The sequence below is a fragment of the Motacilla alba genome, chromosome 7 (assembly GCF_015832195.1).
Source record: "Motacilla alba alba isolate MOTALB_02 chromosome 7, Motacilla_alba_V1.0_pri, whole genome shotgun sequence".
NCBI lineage: Eukaryota > Metazoa > Chordata > Aves > Passeriformes > Motacillidae > Motacilla > Motacilla alba.
In genome coordinates, this window is record NC_052022.1 from 9,563,784 (window position 1) to 9,585,116 (window position 21,333).

At 48.0% G+C, this 21,333-nt stretch overlaps 1 protein-coding gene across 4 annotated transcripts in view; it reads left to right on the forward strand.

Annotated features, from left to right (window-relative positions):
* The window catches only part of HEG1 (heart development protein with EGF like domains 1), a 51,460-nt gene that overhangs the window by 10,845 nt on the left and 19,282 nt on the right, over positions 1-21,333 (forward strand). For 3 of the 4 annotated variants that reach the window (XM_038142269.1, XM_038142272.1, XM_038142271.1), the window contains exons 2-11: positions 8,363-8,629; positions 9,625-9,855; positions 10,217-10,489; positions 11,659-11,967; positions 12,368-12,685; positions 13,176-13,493; positions 13,891-14,445; positions 14,793-15,134; positions 16,077-17,435; positions 19,703-19,822. In XM_038142269.1, the coding sequence (XP_037998197.1) occupies positions 8,363-8,629; positions 9,625-9,855; positions 10,217-10,489; positions 11,659-11,967; positions 12,368-12,685; positions 13,176-13,493; positions 13,891-14,445; positions 14,793-15,134; positions 16,077-17,435; positions 19,703-19,822 (4,092 nt within the window). The remainder of the gene's footprint in view (positions 1-8,362; positions 8,630-9,624; positions 9,856-10,216; positions 10,490-11,658; positions 11,968-12,367; positions 12,686-13,175; positions 13,494-13,890; positions 14,446-14,792; positions 15,135-16,076; positions 17,436-19,702; positions 19,823-21,333) is intronic. The other variant, XM_038142270.1, reaches the window with a different exon arrangement.

Consider the following 21,333-nt stretch of genomic DNA (forward strand, 5'->3'; position numbering starts at 1 on the left):
ACAGCAATGTTATGGCCTCTGAGGACAGACCCCAGCATACAGTCAGAGATCCTCATCATCCTGTCCAGCAAAGTGCTGGTACACCTGGAGATTGTAGGGTGTAGGATAAGCTGTGTCACACGCTGGGTTAAGACTGAAGTTGGTGGTCACATGGATGTGCCAAGGCAGTTGATGCATGGTGGCTCTGTGCTGGGTAATACGTGTCTTTGTGGGGGCAGGTGGGCTTGAGGCACAGATTTCTGTCCTCTCAGTCTTCTGCGCTGCCTGGCTCACCACCCCGTGCTCGTATGCATCGAGGGAGGATCTGACCTATGTCAGGTTGATGTGACCTGACCACAACTCCCTCTGAGCCCTCAGTGACAGCCCAGCCCCGCCCTTCTCCAGCACCCATTCCCACTGCTGCCACATCTGAAAGAAGGTGTCTATTTTTCAACCTCCCTGAAACATACGCAGAGAGGCGCTGGAAGTGGTAAATCCCTTCCCCCGTTCTTGGAAAGGAAACATGTGGCTCCAGAGGCAGTGGCACAGTGGTGGCTGTCGGGCAGGACATCTGTTCCAGCTGCCCCTGGGCAGTGCTGCTCCCTTGCTTGTCAGGGGTGACTGGTCTGCCAGTGCCAGGGGAAAGACCTGGCTCATCCCCTGGAAGAAGGAGGGCTGGCGCCATCCTGAGCGCTGCCACCGCTGCTTCCGGCGGCAGCTCGGCGCGGTGTCATCTAGGAAATGCGATTTAGATCATCATCCTTTCGCAGCAGATGGGGGAAGGGAGGTGGGGGCCTTATCTCTTCTGGGGATTCATTTCTCTTTAAGCTGCTTTATTTATATTTTTTGCCTGTTTGCCTTTTTCTCCACCCCTTCACAAGTCTCACTGCCCCTTTCTGAAGGGTAGGAGCCATGAGAGCATCCATGGTTCCTGCTGCCATGACATCATGCCCTGCATCCTGCCTTCAGCTGGGTGTCAGGCTTGGGCTACCTTCAGTTTTCCCTTGGGATGGAGCTGCATTTTGCTGGTCTACATGGAGGGAAGAATCCACTGAGCCTTGTATCTGCCTGTCACCAAATGGCACCTACCGCTTGGCAGTCTGATGATTTTCCTGCATCCAAGAGGGCTCCTTTTCCTTCTCATCCCCACAATGCCCTTGAGAAGTTGCTCAATTCCCAGGCTGGTCATCATCCCTGGTGTGACTGCCAGCCAGCAAAGCTCTTTGGCATGTGCCTAATGTTAAGCACGGGGAATAGTTCCCTGGGGAGCTCTTCTTAAGTACATGGCTGGAGTGAGGCTCTGGTCAAGACACCTGGACCAAAGCCCACCTGCGTCAGTGAGCAGCATGGCTTGGCCCCCAGGGACTTGTGGCAGCCCCTGGCTGCTCCCAGCCTCACCTCTCAGCATTGCAGCACCCTTTCCCTACTCCTTTATCCATCTTACCCATATTTATTGTCCTTTCCTGTGTGTGGGAAGCAGGTCCTGGACTCAGACCACTTTGGAGCAGGGCCTTGGGGTTTTGTTTCCAGAGTGGGATGTGAAAACACAATCTTGTTTTCACCTGGGTCTGCAAAAGGCTGAGTCCTCAACCCCCAGGGTAGATGTCTTTTACCACACATCTGCTTTGTACTGCCTGGCATCACTTTTTGATAGACATTGAGGTTTTGTGCAGAAAAATCTGTGCTTCAGCCCATAGTCCTTGTGGTTTTGAGTAAAAACCCAGGTAATTACAAATACCAATAGTCTGGGTGTTTCTTTCCCCTGCAAGATTTGTTTAAGTCAAATACAAGTCACTGAACTTATATTGGGAGTAAATAAGCTTCATGGAATGGCTTTGGTTATCATGAGGTCACACAGAATGAGCTAATGCTCCCTTCTGGCCCGGAAATTAGACTTTTCAGACAGCAAAATTTCATCCTGCAGGTTCTAAGCCTCTAGCACCTTTTCTTACAGAGGAGCCCAAGCCCCAGGTCTGTGCAGTGCTCACCCCCTCGTCGAGATGCTCACCCCTTATCACCAAAACCCAGCCCTTCCTTGCAGGCAGGTTTCCTATATTGCCAGCTTAAATGAGCGTGGGCAGCTGCTGGGGGGTGAAAGCCATCCTGTGGGCTGCGATGCCCAGCTGACAGGCAAAGTGCAGTGAATCTCTCCACAGCACAGAGAGCCTGCTGCCCCGGAAATATTGACCCCTGTGAGATTTTCCCAAGCTGCAAACCTTGCAGACAAATTCCAGGTTTCTGGAAGTATTTGTGTGAGAGGTCTGGAGAAAGAGCCATGTTAGAAATGAAGTTGTGTGCTTGCAGAAGCTGACAGCAGCATGGTCCTGCTCCCTCCATCCTCACCAGCCTGTTTCTTTCCACTTCACCAGCACTGCACACACCACCATGGATTTTTCTCTTTTTCCCCCCCTCCCATCTCTTTCGCAGCCAGGATGTTTTTTCTTGCCTTTTTATTGTTCCAGTGACCTAGCAACTCCACTTTGGTGGAGTCCTGCCAGGAGACTTCCTCCCCAAGCCGTCTGATAGTCTCCAGCAGCACTGCCCTCGGATGGGAGCAGAAGTTAAAATGACACCAGCCTGGGTCCCTGTGCGACTTTTGCTCTGGCCTCATGAGTGCTGGTGAGGGCAACATTGCCTTCCCAACTAGAAAAGCTTACAGGGGGCTTTAAAAACCTCAGAAAAAAGAAGAAGTGATGTGTGGTGATATTTTCTGTAATATTTCTGCAGAACATTATAGAAAAGACTGGGGGTTTTAGAAGTGAATTTGCTGATGCTGGGATTTAGCATTTGGGATCTGTGGTGCAGGCAGGGTAGCTGGGGACATTTCAGCATTGCAAGGTAGCAGGAAGGGGGATGGAGAGGAGGTGTGAGTGCTCAGAGAGCTGTGCAGTTAGGGAGATTTATTTTGGCTTGGTTTTACTGATGTTTACTAAAAACAGTAGAAAAGAAATCCCTTTGGTAAGAGCTTCTGGGCCTGTCAATTGGGGCTGCCTTTGCTCTGCCCTGGGCCTGTGGGGGCTTTTCCCACATTAACGCTGGAGGGACGCTTCCAGGGCAGAATAGAAACGAGCTGTCAAACAAGAAAATATGGATGGGTTTGACTTTCTGCTCAAGAAAGGCCATCAGGACACAGGGCCTGGGACACTGGAGGTTCAATCTCTGCTGGATGGATGGATGGATTGAGATTTTACTGGAGCCTCAGCATGGTTATGGTTTTTTAGCAGTATGGTTAGTCACACCTTATCCCTGTTGGAAGTAGAATTTTATATAAATGTGTTTTTCAAAGACTTGATTATAAACCAGGACTTTTTTAAAATTCAGTTGCTAAAAGCTGTTTAAAAACAGAAGTTTATAAAAGAGGTTTGAAGAGCTACCCTAAGCCACAGGCTGGTGGTTTTCAGGCAGCACAGGTGGTCCCATGGATCCGTGTGGTCTCGGGGATCTGTGGATTGAACCAAACCGCCCAAGAAAAATAAGTAAGAAGCTTAGGATTTCATGGGCTTGAGCAGGTGATCTGGGAGCCTGCACCTCCCCAGGGAAATGTTTAGGACACCAAAACTAAGAGGCTGTAAACCTCTTAATAAGCAGAACAATATCCTGTCTCTGCACTGTGCAGGCTTTATCCCAGTTGTGGGCACTCCATATGCACATATCCAGTGCTTTTGGAAAGGATCATAGATTTCTGTGTACTCTTTATTTTGGAGAACCTGTTTCCTTGCTTTAGGATACTGCTTTTAAGAGCAGTAATTGGATCTATTTTTTTTTTTTTTTCCTAATGGCATCTCTGAGCATCAAACTCTGGGATGGTGAAAAAAGGTGTAGGAAGCAAAAATGGCCTTTAGCATCCTCCGAGGTTTTACAGGTCCTGGAGGGGAGGGGGTGTGGAAGTGCAGAGTGGTTTTGTGTTATAAAGCAGAACTGCAAGCAAGGTGCTGTGGCGTGGCCCTGGAGTGTCTGAGGATGATGCTGATGTCCCCAGACTGGTGGGCACCCTTGGCTGGAAGTGGCCAGGTGGGCATTAGCCATGTGGACCTTGGCATTCAGAGCTTGCAGGGGCTGCTGCTGGCATTAAACCCCCATCACTTTTCTTGAGCTGACATATTAAAGCTCTAGAAACCTTCGTTGCCTGCGTAAATCCTTCCTATTATTGTTAAAATGGCTGAAGGTCCTGTGAATTGCTGTCCTGCTCTGCCTGGGGGCCAGTGGGGAGAGGATGAGGAGCAGAAGCACCAGAGCAAGGGAATGTGTCTATAGGGTACTGCATCCAAACCAACCCCCCAAAAAAGGGTGAGAGGCTCTGGCAAGGCTTCTGCACCTCTTCTTCGCTTCCCCATACACCCTCTCTTGCCACCTTTCTTAATCCAGACAGACTAAATCCTTGTATTGATATAAAAAAAAAAAATAGCAGAACAGGGTTGACTGCCTGTGGTTAAAAACCTCTTGCATTTTTCCCGCACTTAGTGCACACGAGGGACCTTCCCCAAGCAGTATTATCAGCGTGTTTACTCTCAACTGACCCATCTCAAGTAGGAATTTTTTTAAAGCTCCATTTCAGCCCCCCCTGCTCACCCCCCCCGCCTTGAACTTCTTCTTTCAGAGCAAGAACAAGGAAGGAAATTGAAAATCCCTGAGAGCCCTGGACGGTCCAGATTTAGGGCTTTAGCTTTTGTTCGCACAAACTCGCTTGGCTCCTAACCGGCCTCCACCCATGATCCCGACATCCGCAGCAGCCGTTCAAAACACAGCCCGGAGCGCAGAGCCCGGCCCCGGCCCCGGCAGGCACCGGAGCCGCCCCCGGCCCCGGCTCTGCTCCCCGCTTCTCCTCCTGCCTTTCTCCCTAACCTCTTCCTACAGCCAGCGAGCAGTTTTCGAAGTCGAGATGAGTTTCTTCTCCCCTCCGCGAGCCTCGGATGATGTTAAGATTATGCAACGTTAACAGATGTGGGGTTTATAATTATAGCTGCCTGTCCCCGGGAGGAGCCTGCTGCGGCTCCACGGGCTCGGCACGGGATGCTGCCGGGGTGGCCCGCAGCCCTGGCAAAACAAGCGCTGCATGGGCGGCTCCATTCCCATCCTACCGGAATGCTCCCCAGGGCATGCCCACCCTCCCGACGAGGGGCTGCTCCGGGTGAAGGGCTGCTCTGGACAGCCACTCAGCTGCTCTTGGCTTGCCTTCTGTGCGAACTCAGATTACATTTATGTTCCCCCGTCAAGAAAGTATTTTTCTTGCCCTTGAGGGGAAAAAAATCCCATCTTCAGGGGAGCAGTGGGGCTGGGATAGCTTGTGGCGTGCCTTGGCTGGCTGCAATCTCCTGACAAATGCTGCCTGTGGGGATGCTACTCTCCTGGCATCAGCAGGATACATCCCTCCTCCCTCCCTGCCCTAAGGTGTCTGTGTGTGATCACAGTCGCTGCAGAAAACTTGCATTATTGTGCTTTTTAGTGTTGTGCTGACCCATGGGTGAGTTGTGAACATCACCTAAACGCTGCCTTGGTAGCAGCCAGCTGTCTCTGTGCTGTGTCACAGATGGAGACAGAAAATTGTTGGCCCAAAAGAGATTTTCCAGGAGTCTCACAAGGTAGATATCCAACTGGGCTGCCAGGGGCAAGCCCAAAGCCTTGAGAAATCAGCTGGAACTTGATCTGTTTGTCCTGGCTGAGCTGTGTAGCTCGGCTCACAGGAAGCCAGGGACTTGTTATGCTTGCAAAGAAAAAGTAGCTCCGAGCCTCGACCTGTCTGGTGAGCATCACTGCTAGTTTTCACTGGGAAGGAAAACACCAATCCAGTGGGTGGCAGGGTTTTGTGCTGCAAGTCAAATATTTCTCAGTGGCTGTGGTTATGTGGAGTTAAACCGAGCAAAGCTGTTGGTAGCTTAGGATGTGACAAAATTGTTAGTGACAGATTGGTACCTCAGCTAAAGGGCCATTCTGCTTTAAGCCTTTAATGCATCTGGGGAGGCCAGATGGTCCCGTGGGGAATTTTTTGGAAGAAGTTTGATCTGGTCTGTCCGCTCCAGAGGAGGGTCGTCTTTGAAGTCTTAATTTCTGCAGGCAAATCAAAGAGGATATTGTGGTTTTATCTTGCACTTCTGGTAGGCTTGATGGATGTGAGATTTCATGTCTATTTTGTTGAACAACACAGTTTTTTTGGGGTTTCCTTACTACATGCTGTGGGTTGAATTTTCCAGCGTAGCTTATGCTCTGCACCCACTGATGTGGGGAGCTGAGCCTGTGCTAGCACAAGGTTTTCCTCCCTGCACCAGGACCTGGTATACCTTGCAGGGCCAGATGACTCTAAAAAACTGTGTAAATAATGCCTTATTCAGCCCCTCCACTGCCTGGCTGCACTCAAAGCCAGGTTTGCTGGCACCCACAATAAGGGGAAGAGTTTTGCTTCAGTTTATTCCCAGCAGCTCCGCAGAGGTAAAATAAGATAGATAACACTTGGAGGTGGATTTGCAGGGCAAACAACCACCAGATAAGCAAATAGCAGTGTTTTACTTTTGAACTGGTCTCATTCAATCAAGGAACATAGCTGAAGGCATTGCTTGCTGGCATTTCCAGGGTTACTTTTTAAGAAGTGGCAATGAAATGCCTGCTGAAGTGTGATGCTGTATATTTTAGCCTGCCTGTCCAGAGCCCTTGTTGACAAATGAGTAGGCAACCTGGGAAAGTCGATTTCCCTCTGTCTATCCTCATACCCTAAGGGTTTCTTTAAGCATCTGCTGCTTTGCCTTCTCTCTGTGCAGCAAAGCTGGCCACAGGCTTTTCAGTCAGCATGGGCTGCACAGCCAAAAGCTTTTAGTGAAAGGGGGATGGAGAGGAATTCAGTGCACTGCCCTCCAGCACAGCCACATTTTTCGGGGCTGCTATAAATGGACTTGTGGACTACAATTACAGGCTGGGTATTGGCTTGGAAATGAACATAGCAAGCATCCCCTGCCACTTCCCATCCCCTTGTCCAGCTGGTGAGGACCAGCAGCTTGTCCCATGAGACAGGCGGTGGCTCACAGTGGGCTCTGGGTGGCAGTGGCTGCTCGGCATTGCAGCCACCGTGAGGCTGCCAGCAATGGTACCCTGGGGGCTCTGCTCCACCACAGCTCTTGTCTCCTCACATGGGGCTCAGACTCCCAGGATGAAATACAGACTGTCCTACCTACCCCTCTGTTTTTTGGTGAGTTCCCACTGAAGGTATTGCAGATGTATGGAGGACACCACTTCTCAAACTGCCGCTGTTGTGGTACAGCAGCTCCAAGGAAGACATACAAGACAAGGAGGAGGTGTCCCATAGGTGTTTCTCTTGAACACACAGTTTTCTTACAGAAAGTTTTTGGAGGCCCAGAACAGGTTTAACCTTCAAAATCAGAGTTTTTGGGCAAAGGCTGACTGCCTTTATCTGCTGCCTGTGCATGCCATGCACATAACAGAGACTGCACTTTGTTGTAAGGAAGATGGACAAAATAGGGACCTTGACCTTTCAGATTTGGACTTGCTTTTGACTTCAAAGCTTTTTGTGGGCTTTGAAGGTCATCTGAGGCTGCAGTGCCAGCCAAGCCTTGGGATTGTAACATAGATGGTGGCTGATGTTTTTTGTGTGAACTGATATGCAGTGAAATCCTCACAGCCCTGGGTGGTACCATAAGCTGAAACCCCTGATTTCCCAGACCACCATTCATGCACAATCTTCTTCTTCATCTTGCTTCTCATATTCTGGTAGACATTAATGTTAGAATTGCTAAAATATCTCATCACCTTGGGGTGCTTTGGCACCTGGGTGGGCCATGCAGTCCACACCATACATTGCTCTCCTCTGTCCCCAGTGCTGCACTGTGGCTGGGTGGGTTATACTGCGTGCCCTGCAGTTCTCAGCCAGCTCCATGCCAGCTCTCTGCACGTAATGGGATTTGAGGTCAGGTGTTCAGCAAGCACTGGCCAAGTGGAGAGAGGGAAGAACTGTGGGGCCCTCTCCCCTCCCATCTTACATCCAGAATGGGGCACATGGGCTGTGCTGGGCTGTCAGCTCCAGAGACCTTCACACTCCTGCCATGGACCCTACACTGCGAGTATTTCCAGTTATTTAAGACCTTCTTTTTGCTCCTTTCAAAATTTATTTCTCCTAACACAAAAAAAAAAAATCCTGAGGGTGCTGAATTGAATTAGTATTTTGCACAGAGGTAGATTTTGGTATTTGGTCCCACAGACCAATCTAGTTTCCACTGGTGCAAATCCAAAAATAAATTTCATGTCTGTGTTTTGATTATGCACAATTTTTCTCTAGTGTAAGTAAATGAGCTCAGAGCCTGGCCTTGGTGTTACTGCAGTGAGCTGAGCCTGCAGATCAGTGCTGATGGGATCTAAGTTTTTTTCTTGTCTTTCCTTTTAGTCACTGAAAGCAGCCATCAGGAGAGAAGTTCAAGCACAGAGATAAGGACACCTGGTGCTCCTGTGGAGTTGGTGACGATGGTGGCTGGGAGCAGGGAGTGGGCATCACTGCCTGCCAGGCACAGGGCAGTGCCAGCAGCAAGCAGGGTCACAGGGCACACCGGCCCCACTGCCAGTGATGGGGATGTCACCCCTCCAGGAGCAGGATCCCCAGAGAACCCATCTGCTGGGACAGTGACCCACCTGCTCACCCACAGCCATCCTCCTGGTGAGTTTTATGGACGTGGGAGTTCCTGTTAGCTGTTCCCAGCCTATGGACTGAGCACACCCAGTGGGTTAGGAAGCACTGGTGCCCCACAGCTAGAAATGTCAATTTTTGAGAGAAATCCAATTTCAGGAAAGCTGGGCTTTATATTTTAACATTACAGTGCACATGGTTCTCAGGATCTGCTGCTATTTTTCACCACTCAGCAGTACCCAGGGAATCCTGCCCATCCACTGAGCTCAGGGGCTGTGCAAAGAGCTGAGACCCCTGGGTGTCCCCAGAACTTCTCCCATCAGGAACTGAGCCCCACTTCAAGCCCAGCCTAGGTTGTAAGAACTTAGTTTAAGGATACCTGAGCAGCTGTGATGATGACTTGTGGCTGAGGTCCTTACATGGAAATCCTGCAAGTGAACACTTACTTTTGGGCTTGTTCATAATCTTCAGTCACAAGTAAACCAATATACTCTTTTAAATGTGAACTTAAATCGAGGCCTATTTCTCAGAGCAGCAAGACAAAGCTGTGTTGATTGCCCTGTCCCCACTTCAGTTTTTTCTTAATATCCCCAGCTGAAATAAGATATAAGCTTAGAGGTTTTCTTTATTTTTTTTTTTTGATTGTTTGGTTTTTTTCTGCTTAGGGACTAGAACGTGGAGCTGGCATGCCCAGGCTGCCAGCTGTGGGCTGTTCTGGCACCAGCTCCTTATTGCCTTCTGCATTTTTAATGTTTCTAGAAAAACTCTGTTTCTTTTGCCATGCTTAAATGAGGACAATATTTAAAATGCCATTGTTTTTTGGCGACAGAAACACTCTGTTCCCATCAATCCCCCTTGCAGTTAAACTGTGCTCTGTTAAACAGAGGAAACATGAGGGATGCAGCTGTGACCCTTCCTGTTGCATGTGGTAGGGCTGGGTACCACTGCAAGTGATGCTGCTGCCACCCAGCTGAGACAAAAGAACTTTTCCAGGTGACCATGACTCTCTCCCTGTTGCTTTCCAGACCCTGGAAGCCGTCAACATGCTGCAGGCAGGCCAGGGAGAGGCAAGAGGGCTCTGGCTTCTTCCAGCACCCCTGCAGCTGCTGAGGGGACACCACCAGGCTCGGAAGCTGTCAGGATTGATTCGGCTGAGGGGACGCAGGGAGGGCACCATGGGGTCTGGAACATGTCAGAGTTTAACAACACCGTGAGGACAGTGCTGCTACCTTCATCTTCAGAACCTCATCACCCAGGTGAGCCATCCTCGTTCAGCCTAGGAACCTGGGAGTAAGGTGAATGCTGTTCCCCAGAGCAGCCAGCATTGCTTAAGCCTAGTTCTCCTGTTTTGTAGAGCCTTGTGGATCCAGCTCTCCATCCTCACCGTGCACTCAGGGCAGTTTACTGGCAGCACAAGGATGGAGAGAAGAATCCGTGTGGCTTCTCCTAGCATTCAAAATTACGAACTACTTGGTGCAGCTTCCAGACACAAAGTTTCTGTAGGCATAGTGCAGACAGGGGGCTGAGGGGCAGGGGAAGGGTGGCAGTGTGGAATGGCTCAGCAGGCAGCTGAGCCCATCTCTGGGTTCTCATCTGTTTTCCCCTGTTGCCTTGCAGGCACTGACAGTCTCTCTCAACCCGTGAGCAGCTGGGTGGGCACAGAGCTGGACAGCAGCCCCGCCATGGGCACTACAGCTGCTTCACCCAGCCCCTTGGGGAGCAGCCCCAGCACTGCCCTCCCTGGCTCCCTGGGACAACCCCAGGCCTCCTCCCAGGCTTCAAGTACCCAGACTGGTGCAGAGCACAGCATGCTACACCCCAGGGGTGTCACGGGGAACTTAATCAGCCCTTCGCTGACTGCATCACCTCCCGTGGACAACGCCGTCAGAGGTGAGCTTTGCTGGCCTTTGTTTCATAGTTTTGAGAAGCCATTTTATAGTATTTGCTTTCTTGAAGCAGAGGAGATGCTCTGTTTTGCATACACTCTGTTTTTTATTATTTGGATGGTTAGCTGAAACTCCCTGCTGAAAGCAGGAAAAAGCAATGGAAAAAATAGTTTGATCCAACCCCCCCAGCATTTTCCACTTAAAAATAAAAATGAAGTTCTTTGGATGTTATCACAGTGTTTTCTGCAGGGTGGATGTTTGCAGCTGTGAAAGATCTTCACTGGGCTAGTGCCATCTGCAGAGCAAGGGCAGCTCTGAGCCCTGTCTGACCTGTGCCCAAGTGGTGACTGAGTGGGGTGGGAGGCCACACTTGTGGCCACACGGGATGGGTTTGCCCTCAGCTAGACAGGGTGAGATACCTGTGCTTAACAACTTGCTCAGGGCAGCAAACCTGAGATCCCTGGGCTCCATGGCTTCCCCTTGCTTGCTCTGCAGCAGCCAATTTCTGGAGCTCCCAAAACCAGAGACTGTGCCCAGCTCCACATGAATACTGAAAACCTCGGTGTTGCCGAATCCTTATCCTGTGTGCAGGGCTTTTCAGGAGCAAACACATCTCCCAGGTTCTCACACTGACACAGCTGTTGGGAGCACCACTGGGGCTGCAGGAAACCTGAGATCCAGTGTCTGAAGGACAGTGCCCCGCTGAGCCCTGGGATGTGTAGTGAGCTGTAGGCTCATATGGGAAGGTGGCTGTGCTTAGGTTTCCTGCCTTTGCTTTAGGTTTCCTCCCTTTGCTGTTTGAGGCTGTGCTCAAGCCACAAAAAAAAAAAAAAAAAAAAAAAAAGAGAGAGAGAGAAGAAAAAACCTGAGCTTATTTTCAGCAATATTAGAGCAAAGGTGGGATTTAAAGGCAAATCCCCACAGTCCTTGTCCTGTGGGGTTTCCTGCTGTCTGGGCCATGCTGCTCTCACAAAGCGTGGCAGCAAGCCCTGGGTTTTGTGCAAGGTCTTCCTGAGGTGAGGGGAGTCCTGCCTTTCCAAAGGAGCACTTTGTCCAGATTGAACACTTCCTATGCTTAGTATCTATATGTGCACCGTAAGCATCTGGGAAGAAAATGGATCCATCTGTTTATAATTTCATGTGTATAAATCCATTTTTTTTATTGTACTGTAGGCGTTGGAAGCAGCCACCAGCCATCCAACAGCTCAGCTACGGAGGGGTTCGGTTCGGATTTCCCCACCACCAGCACCTCCATTTCCACAACAGCTGCCAAGAGTGGAGGGAGGATGTTAAGGTCTCTGCCAGCCAGCACCAGTCTGGTCACCATGGCAGAGATTTCCATCTCTGGTACTGAAATCACCAGCTCTTCAGCCCAGAGCCAGACCTCTGGGTTGTCTGTGGGTGCCCAGGGTGATGGAGGCAGAGGTGTCACAGACCCATTGCTCTCAGGCTTGCCATCCGTTTCAGGAAGTGCTTCCACAAGTGAGTTTTGATAGATAGCTCAAAACTCTTATTTAAAGACTCTTTATTAACAAAATATATCCTTTTTATTTTAAAGAAAGGAGGAATAATATTGTATTTGGCACATTCTGTACATTTAAAAACATTTCACAGAAATGAAAGTATGGATAAATATTATTCTTGTTGGAAGGGGAGGATAGCTTTTCCTTGAAAACTTCCAGTTGAATTTTGCAAGCAATAACTTCAGCAGTTCCTATTTAGAGACCACTTTTCCCCTGTCTTAATGATTTCCCAATATTAAATATTTCCGTACTGAATATTCACACATACGTTATCTACATCTACTGACAGTGGGATGAAACCTACCCAGCAGTTTTTATTTATGTTTATGCAGTTTTGTCTTTCTCTTCTCCTTTTTCAGCTTCTAGCAGCAATTATGAACCCCCCAAGAGCATCCCAGGTGCAGAAGAGGTGACGCTGCACTTGGACATCCAGGCTGCTGACATGTCCAGCATGGCAGTGGGGACACTGATGTCCCCAGAAAATGGCCACACAGCTGGGGTGACAGGGGACTCTACCATCAGCAGCAACCCCACAAGCTCTTTGGGCAGGACCTCCTCTTCCTTGAGGACTGGGACACATCATCCCAACAGCTCATGGGAAGCCACCAATCTCCCAGGCCTTCCTGGCGGTTCTTTGCTCACAAGCTCCCTCTCTGCCTCTGAAGGTCCTTTCCGAGGTAAATTTGTTAGTCTGAAAGCTGTCTGCCTTGGGGCTGGATGAGATTTCTCATCCCTGTGCTGTTTTTCTTCAGATACGGTCCTCAGTCATTATTGGATACATGAATGTTTTTATTACTGGCTGCACTGAGCTGGCAGTGAGGTGGGTGGGAAGGGGGAGAGTGGAGCTCAGCTTTGGGGTGAAAAAGTGGAAAACATCGGTGGCCTCATTAGTAATGAAACTCCTGTCCTGGGAAGAACACTGGTAAGAGGTACATGCACACACTTTCCCTGCCAGAGACACTTGCTGGGGTTTTGCAGCTGTCACCTGGTAGGTTTGAGATTTTTCATGGGTTTTGTAAGGCACATGTGCCTGTATTGAAGAGATTCATCTCTTCCCAGAGAAACACCTTCAGTTTCTCAAGGGGCAGTGTAGAAATGGGTGCTGAGCTAACAGTTGTATGTATAGCTCTATATGCACGAATCAAACCTGGTTTTATTGTACTCTAGGTGTCAGAAGCAGCCACCAACCAGTGGCAGAGAAAACCTCCCTCACTTCCTCTGCCTCCAGCACTCCCATTTCAGCCACGTCCAGCAGTGGTGGGAAGTCACCCAGGTCTGCCTTGGGCAGCAGCCCCTGGGCAACAGCCAAGGGCTCCACGTCCAGCAGTGCCATGTACAGGACCTTGGGCACAACCCAGTCCTTGTCCACATCTTCTGGGAGAGAGATCTCCAGAGCTCAGGGGTCCACAGGAATGACAGATTTCACCGAGGTGGCAGACTCTCCCCTAACACACTCTCGCTCTCCTTTGGAGGGTCCTTCCCCAGGTGAGCTCACATTAGAATTGAAAAATCATTTTTCTTGCAAGCCAAAGTAGGACTTCCTGCAGCTTGCACTTGCCTGACTCTTTCCTGCTATGTAGAATAAACTGTTTAGAAGGATGCAGTGTGATTTTGTGTCTGAAATTATTCAGCTCTTTCTTGACCAGAGAAGGTGCTTTAAATTTTTTACAGAAAGGGCACATGGGTGGAAAGTTTCATTATGCCAAGAAAAATAATTAACTTTGAAATCACAGTCCTTTTTTTACTGTCTCCAGTTGCTATCTCCATGTTACAGATGAGAGTGTTCTCTCTGTGTCCTCAGCCTGAGGCTGGTGATGGAAGAGAGATCACCTGCTTATTTACAGTTAGGGTGCATAAATCATTTTGCTTTGCTCTCTCTCAGCAGACAAGACCTCAGCAACGGGAGGACACCTGCCTCTCACCAGCACTCCCAGTGTGGTGAGAACTGCCACCAGTGAGGAGAGCAGCACAGTGCCTGTGTTGGACACCCATGGAGCTTCCAGTGTCACAGGCAGCTCTGCTCCCTCTCCCCCCGACACCAGCACCCTGAACACGGTCCTGGTGTCCTCACCAGCAGCAGAGCCTGGGACACAGAGTCATGTTTCACAGAGTGGGGCAGGACTCAGTGAGCTTCCAACAAAGCTGCTGCCTGCGTTTTCTCCCAGCGTTTCAGTGCCTTCACCTTCAGCCACACTCTTCATCCACAAGGAAGGGACATCTCAAGGCCCAGGTAGCCGCAGCATGTGGAGCACAAAAGCAGAAAGCCTCACATCTCAGCTGGACACAGCTGGGGACGCCCGCACCGGCCCTGTCCCATCCTCCACGGCATGGCCTCAAGTGAGACAGGTGTCATCTGGCCAAGCAGGGTCCCCAGAGCCCAAGGTCACCCTTTCATCCAAGGTCTTCACCTACTTCTCAGCTGCTGCTGAACCTTCCAGTGAGTTTTTCTGAACTCTGGGGTAGCGTTTGACTGCCTCTCCCCTTCTTTGTAGGATTGGTATGACACAGCTGTTGCAGGTGTCATGGGCAGCATTTATAAGTGGTCGTGGTTCTGCCCTGTGGTGTTTTATATCTGCGGCTACTGATGCTTGACAAGAAGGGTCTCATTCTTGAGACACGTTGCTTGTTGCTGTAGGGCACATCGATTGCCTTTCTGGGTTGGGTGATAATTACAAATAACATAAACATACCGTTATGACTAATGGTACCAATTCCTCAGTATTTGGACAGTCCTGTCTGCTCTGAGATGTTAAATCAGACACCTGCTTTTCAATCCTTTTCCAGCTACTGGCAGCAGCCATCCCTCCCTAAGCAGCTCAAGTGCTGAGAAGAGGATGTCCAGCCCCATCACCGATCCCGTGTACAGTTCATCCACGTCTGCGGATGCTGAGGAGAGGATGCTGCTCTCAGTGACAGATGGCACTCTGGCCAGCGGCATGGAGAGCTCTTCTTTCCATGCTGGACCTTTCAGCTCTCCAGGGCCATCTGAGCCAGCATTGGTGGAGCAGGGCAGGAGAGCCAACTCCTCCACCAGCAGCGGGGGTTTCACGGGCTTGGCGACGGAGACGGTGTTCGTACGTTCTGCCAAGATACCCACTTACTCTTCTTTCCAAAATGATCTCAGAAGTAAGTTGATGTTTTTTGGTGAACATTGGGGGGAATTCACATTGTCTGTTTTTTAGTGTGTTGTACATAAGGTTTTCGTTCATTATGCATTCAATAACACCTGTGGGTTCACTCAGGGGGATGTTTCTATCAAAGGACTCGAAACCAGACCCCACACAGATGGGAAACTATCCCCACTGTTTTGATGGCTGCATTTTTTTTTTTGCACCCTAACTGATTTCTTTTGGGTGATGCTTTCAGAAGTGTTTCATTATGACCTAAGTCAGTTGTAGAATTAAAACAAATTTTCAGTACAATTTTTTTTAAAGTTGGCTGAACCTAGCTGTACATCCTGAAATTGCTGCTGTAAGATTGATTGCACCTTTTGTGCTAAATAATCTGAACTTTTCTCATGCTGATGTGCATTTAGGCTTTCCTGGCTGCAAAGTTTTGAATCACTGACTTCATGATAAGCTGCAAATTAACATAATGTAATAATTTCATCCTGCAGAGGCATGAAGTTCACTGTATCTAAAAACAAATTGTCTGAACAAGATGGATATTCTGTAGATGGGTATGGAGGGTAAGAGGGAGAGGATATGAGTTTTGTAAATGATGAGTGATAAAAAGAACAGTTGGGTTTTCCTGCTTAGCTTGCCGCAGATACCATGGAATGTTAAGATCTCAGTCACTTTAGGGAAGCAATATGTGAATAAAAGTGATTTGGAAACCTACACATTTCATGGGAGTCTTGTGTCTGTCTGTCAGGGTTCATAATTTTACAATCAATTCAGGAGTGCATAAGGCTCCTAATCCCATAACCATGCTTGAATGGTGCTTGAAATTCTTAGAAAATTATGGACAGGTTCACAGACAAGAACATCTTATTTAGCAAGCAGCTTTAATATAACATCAAAATGCTTTTGTATTACTCTTTCTAATATTTTTTGCTTTTTACTGCAGACTTTTCAGGTAGCCACCAGCCAGTCAGTAGCAGTGATGTTGAGAAAAGGACCTCGGTTTCTCACACAGATGGCACATACATTTCAACCACATATACCAGAGGAGGAGAAAGGACCCTCCTGTCTATCTCCAACAGCAGCACCTCTGCTGACTCCTCAGAAAGTTCCACCTTTTTTTCTGATATTTCCAGCCCTTTTGATGCCTCGCAATCATCTGTGGCTCATGACAGGCAGACCAATGCATCAAACAGTAGCAGTTTTGTTGAACCATCTACGGAGCCGTTGCTGGTGCACCCTTCCAAACCATCGACGTCTGCTTCCACAGGCAGCATAGAAAATACAACTCTGTTCAACACTGCCTCTGAGTTGTTGACCACTGACAGATTAACTCTGTCTTCATCAGCATTTCCAGCCTCTTCCTCACTGTCATCACTGCAGCACTTGCTGTCATCAACACCACCACCAACTCATCTGTTTACACTGTCAGAATCACCTGAGCCACGCTCACCCTCTGTGATGGCATCTTCACCCCCTCTGCAGGCTTTGTCGTCCTCCTTGCCCACATCCTCCTTGCCCTCCCCATCTTACTCATTAGCATCTTTATTGTCTGTGTTTTCATCGCCCTCATCCATCTCGCAGTCCAGTGAGAGTGATCAAGCAAGCAGCACTGTGGCTACAGCCAGGCAGGTGCCCTCCACAGCTGCCACAGCCAGGAGCTCACCCAGAGAGACCAACAAGCCCAATGTCACACACCAGCCCCAAAAGAGCACCACCTTTGTTCCCACCAGGTCACCTCTCCCCACGGAACCCATGGAGCTGCTTGGTGGACGTGTCGTGTCTGTGTCTGCTCCCGTGACAGTAACAGAGACTGCCTCGCCTGGAGATGCCACCACCCAAGGGGACAACTTTGGGAAAGCAACACCGCTGCTCAGCACAGCCAGTGCTGCTCCACAGGCTGGTCCAACAGATGCACCTCTTAGTCCCTCACCAAGTGCAGCAAATCACAGCAGCATTGTCCCCACAGTGGCAGTGACCACGGTGAAACCCCCTGTGCTGACAACACCGTCCGGTCACCGGCCCACCCCAGGTGAGGCCAGCACCATGCAAGACGACAGGGCCCAGACACCCACTGCCACTAAGCACAGTTATACCACTGGTAAAAGCACAGAAGCCATGGGTCCCACCACTGCGAAGCCTGGTAAAGTCACTGAGGAAAACATCCCTGTTACAAGTCCTTCTGAAGCACCTCCAGCCACCAAAACCACTGGGAGCGTTGCGACTACTTTGGCTGCTACCAAACCAACCCCTACTCCTCCACCAAGCAGCACGGTGGGGCTGAGGACATCACCTCCAGCTACAGGTAATGTGTGCAATGGCTCTCACCAATGGTGGGGCAGGAACAAGGAATTCTTGGGTCCCGCTTCAAGAGTTTTCAAAGAGCTGTGTGTGCATGTATGTATGACAAGTCTGTTGTCAGCGGGGCTGGAGGGCAATAACTCATCTCTGTGTTGTTTTTTTTTAAGCTAAGGGTTTAGCAGTCAAGTTGAATGGGTGAAATAAGGGTGAGCACTTTGGTGAACATTTCTGATAGAAAGATTAGGCAGAAGTTTGACTGTTTTGAGAAAATAAATCTGATTGGCCTTAAAGGTAAGCACAGGATGCACTTTATATTTCTTGATGGGTTAACAATAACAATAGATAATGATTGATATCTGTCTTCTTATTGAGAAAGTACAGTTGGCCAGCACTTGGTATTTGTGTTGAAACTGCTTCTCATATTACAACCTATGGTTGTTTTCACCCCACCTCACTAAATATTAATCTTCTTAGGGGCCTGATGCTTCTCCTGGTAGTCTTGCTGAGTATGTTGTAATAGTAATTTATTACCACTGCCAGTCTCCTTATCTTCTCAAGTAAATAGATTTGCTGAAGTCTTATATAAAAGGAAATTGACTTTGTGTTTGAAGTTCAGAGCCTGGCCATCATGCTACTGTAGGATATTGTGTGTGCTAAAGGCATTAATCTCAGTGAAATACTGGCAATAATATATATTCCATCCAATAATTAAGTATTTTAAAGGTTGCTTCTCAGGCTGATTGGTTTTAATTATAGTTATAGCTTCATGCAGAAAAGATTACTTTACTGGAATGATTTTTTTTTAATTGAAAGATTGGGATAATGTATCCTTTTTAGAAACTGATTCACGCTTTTGCCAAATTATTCTTTCCTTTGAAAACTGAGATTTGCCATTCACCAAAATGCAAAAGATCCTTCTGCTGTCTTGGGCATGGTGCTTTGTACATGGTCACTCACTGCCCTGAGAGTGGCTGCCCTGGTCTCTGCTGTACAAAGCACAAACTGAAGGATGGCAAAGTGAAAGCCGTGGTTTTAAATCACACCCACTCATTTCTGCATAGATAGAGTCACCAAATCTGCTTCTCACTGATGCTGAGGTAGCTGTGCCAGGCTGGTCCAGGCGTGAAATTGCATTGAGTGGTGTGTGCCAGGGCAGAGTTTGGCTGGGAGCTGTCAGGTCTGCGTGGTGCTGTGGGTTATTGTAGTGCCACCAAAAATGCACACATGGGTTTGGCTCTTGTGCTTCATGCTTTAACCACAGAGCCTGTGCTTCCTGCCTCTGCTGCAGCACTCAGCAGCAGCCACAAGATAGGTACAAGTGGGATGTAAGATGTCTTGCTGGTCTTGTAGAGCCTTGTCACTGACAATTCCCCAGCCCTGCCTACGGTCTGCCCTTGAGGGTGATTGTGATGTGTATTTGTGCTCATGTGAGTCATAGATGCAGAAAGAGGAGCTTTTTTGACCTTTTGACCTTTTTTGATGAAGAGGACATATTTTTTCTTTTTTTTTTTTTTTCCCAAGAGGAAATATTGTATATATTCTTCAGAATTTGCAGTTTGAGTTGTGTAATCTGTGAAGTATCTGAGATTACAGTCCTTAATCCCCTGAGACACCATATTATCACAGTGGTGTCTGCTCCCCAGGCTCTTGCTCACCCAGCAGGAAGGGTACTGGGGGTGGTGGCACAGGCAGGAATCACTGCTGTGACCATCCCCAGGCTGGCATGGAGGAGCTCTGGTGAAGAGGTGATTGTAGCCAGGGCTTCCTCCACCATTACTGGGTAACCTACAGACTGGATCAGTGCTCAAGCACTACCTTTGGAGCAGAGAAACAGAGCTTGGAAGAAAAGAGCAGGACTTTGGTGAAGCAGCCCATGCCCACATGTCTAACTTGGGCTGTTGAGGTTTCTTTTTTTGGTCTTCTCATGCATAAACTGTTGGGTTGTTTGTCTTTGGAAAGAACCCTGAGGTCTTCTGATGAGCAGTGCTGTAGATCAGTTGGATATTCATATTAACATGGATCCATGCTAGACCTCAAGGGCTTTTGAATGAATATTCAAGTGGTTTATATTTATTCTTTCAGCTCCAACAGAATAATTAGGAACAGCATAAATAGTAAGTGCAAATGATGCAATGAAGCATCTGATAATGCTCAAGGAGTCACAGATGGGGAGCCAAGTTAATCTCTTTTAGCCCAACAGTTGATGATTTTTATGATTCTGTAAGTATAACCTGTTTTGTTGTTGTTTTTTTTTTTTTTTTACTTTTATAGAGGTGGATAAATGTCTTTCCAACCCTTGTCCTGCTCTGGCCACCTGCAACAACACCCATGGCTCCTACATCTGTCAGTGTCCTCTTGGATATGAGCTGGAAAAAGGAAAGTGCAATTTAGGTAAGAAAACAAAAGTGAAAAACCAGGGATGGAAATAATTATCTTTAATCTTCTAAAATAAATTGACTTAGGCTCAAACTAGTTCAGGAGCTTAATGTTCCTTCCAACCACCTCTTTTATCAGAGCCTTTTAGTGTTTGTACAAGTGTGGTATAATGCCTGTCGTGTTGGGCTGCCTGGGGAGCAGGCAGAGATATCTGAGTTCTTCTTAAAAATGCAGCAATGGAGCGGTGGGCTCAGGCTTGTTAGTAAGGACAGATGTGCCCCTTCCATTCCTGATGTGTTTTAAAACTCCCAAAAAGCATTCAGCAGCTTATCAGCCCTGCAAACTCTGGTGAAGGCACTTGGCTTGGGAGAAGTGAGTGGGGCTGTTGTGTAACCTGGCTCCAGTGGGATCAGCCATGTGTGGAAAGTTAAGCAGCCATGGTGAAAGTCTTTGTAAGATCAAGGTCTTGTTTCATACCTTTAGCATTTTTTGAGCAGCACAGTTATTAGCTGGAACTCAGGTTCTGACCCTTTCCTTTCTATTAGAGGACTCTCAGTCTCAAGGACTTACAATATTCCATTGTAAAGGGGAAATTGTTTTCATAGATTTTCTTTTGACCCTTAATCAACAAGGATTAGAGGCATGGAAATTCTGCTAAGCAAACATGGGTGAGGTGTCCCTGAAGAGTATTTTGGAACATTTCTTCACGTTGGAATATGTCAGCTTCTAATTTAGAGACTTGTTTTGATTATGCCTTGAACTGGAGTATGGACAGATTATATAAACACTGTGAAGGTGATTCTCATTATAATTTTTGTCTGGAGTTGTTACATTAGAGATGTCTGATATACAATTTGTGGCGAAGATAGGTTCAGTGGATGGGAAAAAAATGGGAAAGAATTGGAGACTTTATAATGTTATCTGCAACTTCATTTGTTTTTCTGGTGGAACATAAAGCTGGAATTCTGAGTTCTCAGTTCCACTGAGTATCTCATGACACTTAATACAAGATTTAGGAGTATTATCTCTGCAAGTCTGGACAACTCAGATTATTGCATTCTGCTGCTGTGAATCAAATATGAATCTAAGCACAGAAAAATGCATCTTTTGGAACTCTCTTCAAATGTCATTGCTCGTTCTCTCCAGCAGTTTGAAAAATGAAAATATCCTTTCTACAGTGCTTTATTTTGACTTGCTGATTTGATTTCCTTTCATTGCAGGGAAGAGTAAGAGATTTAACATAATTTGACCCCCAACTATCATAAATAGCTTTGGTACCTGACATTGTCTTCTTACTAAATTTACCCATCTCTCTCTGTGTTCAGGGATCTATTTAAGTTAATCTGTACTTCTGCATGAAATGTATGAACACTGAAGTGAAATGCTGTCTGTTCAGCAGCACTGAGCTCTGGAATTTGACTGGGGCTGTGGGAACATTGCAGCAACCCTTGGGAAAAAAACCCAAGGCTGTGACTTTGCTTTATTGGGGCAGTGACTCTCAGATCTGAGTTTTCGGTATGCCTTGT